We start from the raw sequence: 11517 nt of genomic DNA, 5'->3' as shown, positions 1-11517 counted from the left end.
CCCCGTTCCGGTGGTGCATCTAGCATTGTCGATGGGCATGTGGAGGTGTGTCTCCGGTGGACCTGCTTTTGGTGGATTTGCTCGGATATGTTCGTAGTTCGTCTACGTTTTTGTGTCTTCAGTTTGTATTCTTCCGACCTACGCCATTCTTCATCGGCGGCGGTTGCTATTCTGGTGTGCTGGTCCTATATGACCTTAGCACGACAACTTCCGGACTGTTTACTACAACAAGTTTTGCGCGGCTCCCGTGAGGGAGAGGCGTTGACGGGGGCGCGCCTTCGGCTTCCTTTAGTGCTTGTAGTCGTCGCTAGGTGGTCTATAAATCTAGAAGTAATTTTTATTATTTCTTGTGTTCATTGTGCTACCATAATTAACCTCGGATGTTTTAAGAAAAGCCATTCAGTGAATACATAAATATAAATAATAAATGCTAAAAAAAATGCAGAACTACTCCTACAAAACTACCGCTGACAGTTTCACCTCGCGCAACCCCTGGGATATGCCCCCACGGATATGCTATAAATTTACAGCCACATGTCTTCCGCCATCGCCTTCCATCGGCGGCACGGCAGCAGCGCACCGACTAGAAAAGGCGCCCCAGGCCCAGAGCTCGCTCGCTCGCGACCCACCGAATTTCCCTAAAAAAAATAAGGAAAAAAAGGAGGAGCGAAGGCGAGCAACCGAATGATTCCGCTGTGCGCATCCTCCTCCCCGTCCACACCCGCTATAATAGCGCCACGCCCTCGTCGCCTTCGTCACCGCACCACCACTCCCTCCCTACCTCACTCCCGATCCCCCCACCGCCACCTCCTCCTCGCCTCGCCCTCCTCGCCCGCTCCGACCCCCCGCCCCCTCGCGCGCGCGCAGCGGCTCGCCGCCGCGGCCACGGCAGCGGAGATGGTGTTCTCCGTGACGAAGAAGGAGACCAAGCCCTACGAGGGCCAGAAGCCCGGCACCTCCGGCCTCCGCAAGAAGGTCCGCCCCCCCTCCCCTCCCCCGCCCCTGCTCCCCATTCCCGCGGCCCCGATCCGGATCTCATTGCGCGGTTAGGCTTTTGTGCCCCGATCCGCGATGGCCGCTCCTCTCTGTAATTTTTTTAACCCCGGGTGTCGGGCCCCGTGATCTCGCCCCATGCACGTGCGCGGGAGGGATTTCGGCCCCCAGCTCTGGGGAATCGGGCTGATCTCCAATGGTTTTACCGTGATCTGCGCCCATGTGCTCGGGCGGTCGAATTGCTTTGGTTCGGCGCGTTTCGGTGGGATCCCCTGTTCCGTTGGCAACGTTGGGTCGAAGCAGGAGGGCTAGTGCGATTCGAATTGTGGGGGTCTGATCCGGGAGATGTGCACTCGCGCAGATCATCAGTTTCGTTAATGATCACTGGATCTCGCTGAGTGCGGTTAAATTGCCTGCAAACTGCCTGCCAATGGCGCCACGCATGGCGATGATCTGCTACCATGGCTGACAGCCATACTGCAATGTCCTATTGCGTTTGGGATCTGGCATGTAGCGGTGCCATGCTTGGTCTGATCGTTTTTGGACTCTGCCTCGCATTTTTTTTTGTTCTTCTGCGGCGACCTCATCATATATTTAAGGGAGTACCTAGAACTCATCTAGATGAGACGTAATTTGGTCTCATTCACCTAAAAAACAAGAATGGATACAACCCACGTCAGCACACACGCATCTTATAGCATCACATCCAATGGCTATAAAATATGAATGAGACCAAATTAAATCTCATCTAGATGAGTTCTAGCAAAACTGTATATTTAAATAAGGAGTGCATTCACGTGGCTTGTAAACATGACGAAGCAGAAGATTTTAACACTCTGAATGTGTAGTGCGGTACAGTGCTACAGCTGTACAGCACTGACCTGTTGCTCAAATGCTGTTCTGGTTTCGTTTGTCTCTGGTGACATGTCAGATGTGATCCAATTCATGTTTGGGTGCAATTTTGATTACGGGAGAGGTTTTTTCATTGTTTTCACTCTTCATAAATAAGCAAGCAAACAGTAAAATGTTTGTTATTTAATGGGTTATAGAGCAATAAATGATTGCTAGTGTTCAGGCAGCCAAATCTATGGCATCTGTATTCGCTGGTGTCTATGATTTGCCTTCTATAAAATATATTGGTTTTAGTTTATCTGACATAACAATCTGTTCCTAGCCAGATAACCTTAATGGAAGATAAAAGGGTTGATAGTTTAATTTTATGATACATAAATAAAATGATTGAATGTTCATGAATGATGATCACTGATTGCTTATGGCATAGCTGTTCTCTTGTTAGTTCTGTTATTTCTCTGTTGAAGTACTTTCGATGTTGTCAGCGGCCCAGCACAATTCATTTGTTGTATTTGCTTATTCATAATTGGCTGTTACTGTTATCAGGTTACAGTATTCCAGCAGCCTCATTACCTCGCGAATTTCGTTCAAGCAACATTTAATGCCCTTCCAGCTGACCAAGTAAAAGGTTAGTTGCTTATGCTGCTTGTTAGAAAATAATCCTTTTTTGCTAGGCACGAAAAGTACCAATAAATATAATTGAAGTCACTTCCATTTCCTGGTATCAACTTTAACTGTCAGATAACGAAAAATAACCAGATCTATAGAACTTTCAAAATATCGAAAGGGTTTAATTAATTATGATTGAGCATTTTTGCACATATTTCTTTGTCATTTACCTTGTAAATGATGTTACAAGTGTTTCTTGTCTTGTCTCTAGAGTCCTTCCTCATAACTGCTATCATTTCTTTCCTTGTAGGTGCCACCATTGTTGTCTCCGGCGATGGGCGCTATTTCTCAAAGGATGCTGTTCAGGTGCTTTGTGATAAACCATCCTCTCCTTCTCAAAATAATTGAAGTTCTAGGATTGTCCTAAGTCAAACTTCATTAAGTTTGACCAAGTCTATACAAAAATATATCTGCATCTACAAAATCAAATTTACTTAGTTAGATTCATAATGAAATGTATTTTCATATCATCTATATTTGATATCCTAGATCCTTGCGGATTTTTCTATAACGTTTGACTTAGGAAAATCCTAGAACTTCAATTGTTTTGGAATGGAGGGAGTATTCACTATTTCAGACCCGTATGCCTCGTGCACCTTTTGTTAACCCCATTTTGTAGAATATGTATAGTTTTATGGTAGCTGCTTCAGATTTCCACGTGCGTATTGTAGTTGTGCCGTTCTTGTTCTTAAAAATATGCTGGCCAAAATTTAGCCTATTGGCTGTTAAGAACTTAAATAGCAAATCACCTGTTCTATGTAACTCCTTTATATGTGTGACTTCTATTATTATTAAGACATCTTCATTTTCATTGAATGACTATTACAAGTTGATATTATTTTCCTTGTTATAGATCATTGCAAAAATGGCTGCTGCTAATGGAGTAAGACGTGTCTGGGTTGGACAAGACAGTCTCTTGTCAACTCCAGCTGTATCTGCTATCATCCGTGAAAGAATTTCTGCAGATGTAAGTCTTGTTTCTTCCAATTTGGCAAGTGTGTATGCATTGCAGCATATCCCATATAAACCATTGTTGTAGCTGAACCATGGAAGTAGTTTTACATAAGTGGATCATGTATGTATAAACATGACATATAGTATGTAGTTTGGTTGTGACACGATACAATGCCCACTAGCAAGGATGTCTGAGTTCAAACCTCTTAACCCGCACATTGTATTAAACTGTTCACGAGTTACCAACTAATCCTATTGATGCCAGCTGTCAGGTAATGGTGGCAGATGGCAGATGAGGCATTATCACTAAATGAAATGTTTAGATGAACAAATATGATATAATTATTTTATTGTTTGCCTCTTTTTCTGTTGCAACAAAGTATCTGTATATTGATCTATTGACACAATGAATAACAGGGCGCAAAGGCTACTGGTGCCTTCATTTTAACAGCCAGCCACAACCCAGGTGGTCCAACTGAGGTAACATGCTTTGGAAGTTAGGATGTTCACTGTTACCATCTCTGGCAAATCAAGGCCGTTGGTGTTCTTTGTAAATCAACACCTTTTATTGGATTTTCCAGGACTTTGGAATCAAATACAACATGGGGAATGGTGGACCCGCCCCTGAGTCTGTTACCGATAAGATCTTCTCTAATACAAAGACAATTACTGAATACCTCATTGCGGAGGACCTTCCAAATGTACGATTTGGTGCCTGCTTGTATTTTTGTTCTCTTTCTGTTCCTTTTGACCCCAAGGTAGTGGAATCCCCATTTACTCTTCTGTGTTCCCACATTGTAGGTTGATATTTCTGTGACAGGTGTCACTTCCTTCACTGGACCTGAAGGACCTTTTGATGTCGATGTCTTTGACTCTGCTACAGATTACATCAAGCTAATGAAGTATGTAGCTTCTGTTTCAATACATCAAATATTATGTTTCAAGTATCATTTGCTGGTTTCTTTGACTGAAAGTGATTTTTTTTTTTTTGCATTTATGAAGGGGAAACACTATAATCTCATAACACAAGAATAAAAACATGATGATTAGTGATTTCATTAACAGTGTGCATTCAATTCCAGGACAATCTTTGACTTTGAGTCTATTAAAAAGCTTCTGGCATCTCCAAAGTTCTCGTTCTGGTACTTATCTTTAGCCTAAATTTTGTTATCATCCTCCTATTAACAGCAAATAGCATATCTGAACCCTCGGTTTGCAATTTTAGTTTTGATGGCCTTCACGGTGTTGCTGGAGCTTATGCAAAGCGCATGTTTGTGGATGAGCTCGGCGCCAGTGAAAGCTCACTGTTGAACTGTGTTCCAAAGGTAACACTTTCTTCCATCATCACAAGTTGAACATGGAGTTTGGGTTGGTGTTAATTTGTCATTTGTGTTCTTACAGGAAGACTTTGGAGGTGGTCATCCTGACCCTAACCTCACCTATGCAAAAGAACTGGTTGAGCGGATGGGTCTTGGGAAAACCTCAAATGCTGACCCCCCTGAATTTGGTGCGGCAGCTGATGGAGATGCTGACCGTAACATGGTTCTGGGTAAACGGTAATGTTTTGACTACATTTAGGAAATCTACAAAAGCACTTGAAGGTGTTCATAATAATTCTTCTGTCCTATTCTAGATTCTTTGTGACACCATCAGATTCGGTTGCCATTATCGCAGCCAATGCTGTCCAATCAATTCCTTACTTCGCTTCTGGCCTGAAGGGAGTTGCCAGGTAAAATGATCTCCTGCAAATTGAGGTTCTACCATATGCTCTTTTCTTTCTGGTTACTACTTACACCAAGTCAAATCAAGGCTTTAAGTTGCAAATAGCACTGATGTCTGCAGTAAGCACACATGTTCTCCTATAGAGTTGTCCATCCAAATAAGCATTCAGGGACTAGGCAGGATACTGTGGTAGCTCTCCATTTCTGATGGTAACTCGTCGTACCATCAGTTAACAGATATTATTTGCCCATGGGTAGTCCAGAATCTACAATGGGCAGTTCTGGAGCTATGTTGCTTTCCTAGACTTGACACCGTTTAGCTAGACTTGACACCATTTGAGGAAAACACTGGATACATAAGATTGAAGAAATAACTAGCTAGGGAAATAGAGATGAAAAGTAAAATTTTAATTAGACTTGACTGAAGAGCTGGCTTACTACTCAGTACTCACTTAAACTGTTAGCTATGTTTGTCTGACTGGTACAGTTTGAAATTTATTTGTACTGGGGTATTTAGTTAAGTTAAATAATACCTCTGTAAACAAATATAAGAGCATTTAGATCACTACTTTAGTAATCTAAATGCTCTTATATTTCTTTACGGAGGGAGTACCATCTTATGATTTGCATCCATGTTGTTGAATCATGTACTATATGCCCAAGATTACAATCGCCATCCTACCCATGTTTTAATATTTTGTTGTGCTTCAGTGCTTCACTTTTTCCTGATCCATTGGTGAATTTGCAGGAGCATGCCAACATCAGCTGCACTTGATGTAGTTGCAAAGAATCTAAATCTCAAGTTCTTTGAGGTAGTGTGTTATGATCATCAATCGCTATACTTCAAATATAGGACAGATATATGACGAAGACCATGTTTTTCAGGTGCCTACTGGGTGGAAATTTTTTGGAAACCTGATGGATGCTGGAATGTGCTCAGTTTGTGGTGAAGAAAGCTTTGGCACGGGTAATGCTTGGGGACTATCTTGATCACAATAACATGCATGTGAATTAATTGAACAAATTGGTCTTGCCTTATGGTAAAATGCCATGCATTCTGGCATGTAGCACCTCTCTTGGATATTCAGCAAATTTGTTTTTCCTTTTGTAAAAAGGAACAGGACAGGTGACATGATGTTCTGAAAAAAATGAACTATTATTATTTGGATTTCCATGAAGGATCAACATGAAGCTGAAAGACATGTTGATATTCATAGCGTTAACTGGACACGATATGGTCATGGGGTTGCTGATATCCTCTACTTATTCTAGGTTCTGACCACATCCGTGAAAAGGATGGTATTTGGGCTGTTCTAGCTTGGCTATCTATTCTAGCTTACAAGAACAAGGACAACCTTGGAGGAGATAAGCTTGTTACGGTTGAAGACATTGTTCTTCAGCACTGGGCTACTTATGGTCGCCATTATTATACACGATATGACTATGAGGTACTTCATTCAACTGACACTTGTGTATATACTGCACATTTGATAACATGCTAACAAAACCATTTGTTATCGAAGAATGTTGATGCAGAAGCTGCCAAGGAACTTATGGCTAACCTAGTAAAGATGCAGTCGTCCCTGTCTGACGTTAACAAGTACGTATGTTACTGTCGCACTTAATGCACCTATATGAAGATCTCTCTTGTCACCCAAATGGATTTCATGCACATATTTAAGCCTCTCCGATTTGCTGTGAAATTAGAGTGTACTATCATAAGCACTGAAGTATTTGGAGCTTTTTATTTCATGTCACTGAGAAAGTGTATGCATTGGAAACTACATCTAAGTTGTATCTTTTCCTCAGGTCGATCAAGGAGATCCAGCCTACTGTTGCAGATGTGGTTTCGGCTGATGAGTTTGAGTACAAGGACCCTGTTGATGGTTCTGTCTCCAAGCATCAGGGTATCCGGTATCTCTTTGGAGATGGTTCCCGACTGGTACGGAATCTCATGCTGTTATTTATTGGTGAACCGTACACTTCAAACATTTCCCGTCACGTTTCTTTAACCAAACCAACACAAGTAGCATAAAGCCTAAGTCTTCATACTCAAATTTGACCTTGCAAATTTGCAATGTAACCAGTCGATGCTTAACATTGGCAGAGTTGATCCTTTTGGGGGCAACAAATGCTGGTGAAGGTGAACTAACACTAAATCTTGCTATTGTAGGTGTTCCGCCTTTCTGGAACTGGTTCAGTTGGTGCTACTATCCGTATTTACATTGAGCAGTATGAGAAGGATTCTTCCAAAACCGGGAGGGAGTCGAGCGATGCTCTTTCTCCACTGGTAAGATCCAACTCCCCTGTACTGTATACCCTCTCATGCCTGTAACAATCACTGAAACATTTTGGCGAGGATGCAGTTCTGATTCTATTCTTTTATCCAGGTTGACGTGGCCCTGAAGCTTTCGAAGATCCAGGAGTACACCGGCCGATCTGCCCCCACGGTGATCACATAAATTTTGACCTAGATATGCGCCGAGGCCGCGTATGAAGTTCAGTTCTGGCCTCCTGTTCGATAGCTTTTTTTTTACATCTCCCTTGCACCTGAATAAATGTATGTGCCAGACCGTCCTTGTTTCGTTGCCTATACTGCATACTCTGCTGCTGGTACAGACGTACAGTGTATGGCAGTAATCTTGTCGCAGTGATTGTAATCAAGAGTGTGTTTCTTCATGCAATATATTGACGTGTTTCTTTTTCGTCGAGGATTCGCGTACCAATCTTTTCTTGAACATCCAAAGGAAAACTGGAAAAACATAGGAATTTCTGACGGATATCATTTGTATAGGAAATATTCCTTAGGCACCGTTTGGAACAACGGAATCACCATCTTACTTCTCTCTGAAATTCCCCGAGGAACAACGGAATTTGCTACTCCACGGGAATTTAGGAGGAAACCAAACGAACCCTTGAGATTTTCTCTCTGTCTACAATTTTTCCTTCCCGATGTGACATTGAAATGTTTTTTGAGCTTTTGTGTCTACAATGGTCTGTTTCTTTGTTGTTGATTACCCTATGGCAACGATTGATGCAGACAACAAACAAGTGGCAAGCCTAGGTCCCATGGACGCTCAGCACGAGATATTTGCAAACCACACACAAGTTCAGGACGAGTTACATACATCCAGCTACGACAAGCATACACCACATCACATCGGATGTTATTTGTTTTATCATTATTATTCAAACCCTGCCGGTCTCATCACTGCAATGCAGTTCACACGCGCGCGCACACACACACACACAACCACGGGCACTCACACAGAAGACAGAGCCCATCAAAGATGACATCTACCTGCCATTGGAGAGGCCGGCGTTCCAGAGGATGGTGGTGTCGGCGATCATGGAGGTGACGACGTAGGGATCCATGTTGGACCCCGGCCTCCGGTCCTCGAAGTACCCCTTGCCTTCCTTGTCGGTGTCGCGGCCCACCCGCACCGACGCGCCGCGGTTCGCCACGCCCTGCAAAAACAAACAAACAATGCAGCCGGAAAGCAGTAAGAGAAGAGCAGCAATGGTGGTGACTCTGTCTGAAGTCTGGACTCCCCGTGGGGCTTTCGTGCTTACCCAGACGAAGGTGTTGATGTCGGCGGTCTCGTGGCGGCCGGTGAGCCGGCGTTCGTTGCCCTCGCCGTAGGCGGCGATGTGGTCCATGTGCCGCGCCTCCAGCTTCTGGATCGCCTTCTTGATCACCTCGTACCCGCCCTCGCTCCTCATCGACTTGGTGCTGCATTCAGACATCGGCAGGATCATGTCATAACCCATGACACAAGACTAGAGCAGACGGAGATGCATCCCTTGGCTTCCTCTCTGTATCTTACCTGTAGTTTGTGTGGGCACCAGCACCATTCCACTCTCCCTACAGTCACACACATATACACAGTTACATATCGCTGCTGGCCAGTGAAACGGCAGATCGAGCTGAAATTTTGGCACAAGAAGAAGAAGAAGAAGAAGAAATGCTCACCGGGATCGGTTTGGGGTCGAAGGAGACGACGACGCCAGCAATCTCAGTGATCCTCTGTTGGGTTACACAAAACAAAATTGTTCTTATTACAAAATGTTGCATTTGATTCATTTCACTAGATGAGGCAGTAGTTTTATTTACCTCCAGGATGTAGCGAGCCGCCCAGAGCTCGTCGCCGGCAGAGATGCCGACGGAAGGGCCAACTTGGAACTCCCACTGGTTGGTTCAGAGAGAAATCAGTCCATGAACAATTTTGATAGGAATAAGGGGCATCCAAGTGAAGGTATTCCTGCGCCTGAAACTACCTGTCCTGGCATGACTTCTGCATTGATGCCGCCGATGTTGATGCCGGCGTAGAGGCAGGCCTTGTAGTGCGCGTCGACGATGTCGCGCCCGTAAGATTTCTCTGCACCCACGGCGCAGTAGTAAGGTCCCTGTCACACACATTTTGCTCTGTCAGTGTCACTATCGGTCCAACATTTTTGAACTGTTATCAGCAAGTGCTAAGCTATAATAGCATTTACAGCCAAGTTTCCTCCCTTGTTTAGGGGAGCGATCTTGGTTAAGACTTAATAAGAGTGCTGCAGTATGGAACATGTCTAGTTAAGTTACCTGAGGGCCAGGGTAACCCCCTAGTGGCCAGCCAATGGGCCAGTTGGTGTCCTTCTGAAGAAGGGTGTACTCCTGCTCAATCCCATACCTTACATTTCAGGCAACATAAGAGGGTGTCACAAGATTAATTGCCACATAAATAAAATTATGTGCAAAAATTAATCAGCCGACTAATTTCTAAAGAACAGAGCAACTGATACTGACCATGGTTCTTCATCCTTGACATCAGGGTGGCCGAATATCCTCGCTGCGTTGTACCGCTTGTTGCTCGGAATCGGCTCTCCGTTAGGCGCATAGCAGTCACAGATGACCTAAACGAGGTTAAAAACAATTTACCACAGGTGAAAAAGCATTCATGAACAATTTTCAAAATTCATTCACACAAATAAACAAAACAACGATACGAAACCCATGAGTAAAAAAAAGGGAAGATCTTGATCATTCTTACCAGGATGTTGTTCCCCTTCCTGAACGGGTCCCTGAAGATGGCCTGAGGGCTTGGGAGAAGCAACACATGAAATTCAGATCAGCTCAGCCTCAAGGCACGCAAGCCAAGGCAGGGTTAACTGAAGGGTGCAGTCAAGGGCTTACCAGAGGATGACCTCGCTGTCGTCACCCGTGGCTTGGCCGGTGCTGGAGCCGTCAAAATTCCATTTTGGAAGCTTGCTGGGGTCATCGACGGGTCCGGGCAGCGTCTGATTGTGAATATCCAAGGCATCAAAAGGGTCACAAGAAGTGTTAATTAGGAACATATTTGCAGTGCCGTCACAGCTGGACAAAAAGGAGCCGGCCGGCAAAGTTATGAGTCGTCGAGGGTTAGGCTTACCCTGGCTTTGCTCCTGACGTCCATCCCGGTGCCGCCGACCCTGAATTAGGCAAGGCAAGGTGTAAATAGAAGTAGATCAGTATTAAGGCCTAAAAGTACGATGCCGATTTTCCCATTTTATTAACTTATGATGTACTCCATTCATAGAGAAATATAAGAGCGTGTTATATTTTTTTTAGAGAGAAAGTACCAGTATCATGCAGGTATATATCATGATGAGCGGCACCCGGCCAACGCATAGCTAAGATGCATAGAGCCAAACGTCTAACAAAGAAAAAAGAAAAACACCATATTGGCAACAGATCATCAAGGAGTAAAAACAAGACGAGAAGGGTTTTTACCGGGCTCAAATTTGAGAAACCCACTAGTAAACTAAACTAAAGAAACGTCAGATGGGATTTGTGGGGAGGACAAAAAATCTGTGGCCTGCCTAACTTGGAAGGAAGATGAGATGGGAGGTTGGGACAGTGCTGAGGAAGAGGGAGGAAGAGGAAGAGGGAGCAGAGCGATGTTACCATATGTACTCGGCGATGATCTTGCCGGTGCAGCCGGACAGGTCGAGGCTGAGAAGCTCAGCGAGCGGAGACATGGCTGCTACTTCTTCTTCTTCTTCCCCCGGTCGTCGGAGATGGAGGCGGTGATGGAGAGGGCAGAGCAAGCGGAGGGAGAGGTGTTGTTGGGAATGCGGGACAGAGGAGCGAGCCGAGTGGTGCCCTGCCCCTCTATAAGTAGCGTGGCGACGAGCCCCTGCCCCCGAAAGGTTGGTGGGCGTTGCGGGCGGCTGGTACGTACGGCTGTCCTTGCGTGCGTACGTTTCCGCGGCCTGCGCGCACGGCACCCCTTTTCCACTGTGCACGGGACGCCGGCGCGCTTCGCTGTGATCCGATTCGATCCCATGCGTACGGACAAGCGCGCCG

At 44.8% G+C, this 11517-nt stretch overlaps 2 protein-coding genes across 2 annotated transcripts; one reads left to right on the top strand and one right to left on the bottom strand.

Moving 5' to 3' along the window:
• The first annotated feature begins 648 nt into the window (after positions 1–648).
• LOC119286888 (phosphoglucomutase, cytoplasmic-like) lies at positions 649–7900 on the top strand. Its single transcript, XM_037566356.1, has 18 exons — positions 649–975; positions 2392–2473; positions 2765–2820; positions 3368–3481; positions 3886–3948; positions 4050–4169; positions 4270–4370; positions 4551–4610; positions 4694–4793; positions 4870–5024; positions 5102–5197; positions 5938–6001; positions 6075–6156; positions 6462–6637; positions 6713–6789; positions 6999–7131; positions 7363–7479; positions 7580–7900. The coding sequence occupies exons 1-18, from the start codon at positions 685–687 to the stop codon at positions 7649–7651; spliced, it is 1959 nt and encodes a 652-aa protein (XP_037422253.1). The 5' UTR covers positions 649–684; the 3' UTR covers positions 7652–7900.
• A 341-nt stretch (positions 7901–8241) lies between these two features.
• LOC119286889 (glutamine synthetase cytosolic isozyme 1-3-like) lies at positions 8242–11309 on the bottom strand. Its single transcript, XM_037566357.1, has 12 exons — positions 11116–11309; positions 10601–10640; positions 10366–10469; positions 10223–10271; positions 9979–10085; positions 9775–9862; positions 9468–9596; positions 9304–9378; positions 9163–9216; positions 9017–9054; positions 8763–8922; positions 8242–8657 (listed from the first exon to the last, which is right to left on the bottom strand). Exons 1-12 carry the CDS (start codon positions 11187–11189, stop codon positions 8487–8489), a joined length of 1089 nt encoding a protein of 362 aa, XP_037422254.1. The 5' UTR covers positions 11190–11309; the 3' UTR covers positions 8242–8486.
• Between the last annotated feature and the right edge of the window lie 208 nt (positions 11310–11517).

The sequence above is a fragment of the Triticum dicoccoides genome, chromosome 4A (genome assembly GCF_002162155.2).
Source record: "Triticum dicoccoides isolate Atlit2015 ecotype Zavitan chromosome 4A, WEW_v2.0, whole genome shotgun sequence".
NCBI classification, from domain to species: domain Eukaryota; kingdom Viridiplantae; phylum Streptophyta; class Magnoliopsida; order Poales; family Poaceae; genus Triticum; species Triticum dicoccoides.
This window is presented reverse-complemented; position numbering and strand designations above follow the sequence as displayed.

Bases quoted from the DNA above. Each gene is read 5' to 3' on its own strand.
- LOC119286888 (XM_037566356.1), top strand. From the start codon at position 685: ATGATTCCGCTGTGCGCATCCTCCTCCCCGTCCACACCCGCTATAATA. The intron at 2,821-3,367 runs GTGCTTTGTGAT...TCCTTGTTATAG, and splicing joins TCTCAAAGGATGCTGTTCAG to ATCATTGCAAAAATGGCTGC. The intron at 6,002-6,074 runs GTAGTGTGTTAT...CATGTTTTTCAG, and splicing joins TAAATCTCAAGTTCTTTGAG to GTGCCTACTGGGTGGAAATT.
- LOC119286889 (XM_037566357.1), bottom strand. From the start codon at position 11,189: ATGTCTCCGCTCGCTGAGCTTCTCAGCCTCGACCTGTCCGGCTGCACC. The intron at 9,863-9,978 runs GTCAGTATCAGT...CTGAAATGTAAG, and splicing joins GTCAAGGATGAAGAACCATG to GTATGGGATTGAGCAGGAGT. The intron at 8,658-8,762 runs GTAAGCACGAAA...TTGTTTTTGCAG, and splicing joins ACATCAACACCTTCGTCTGG to GGCGTGGCGAACCGCGGCGC.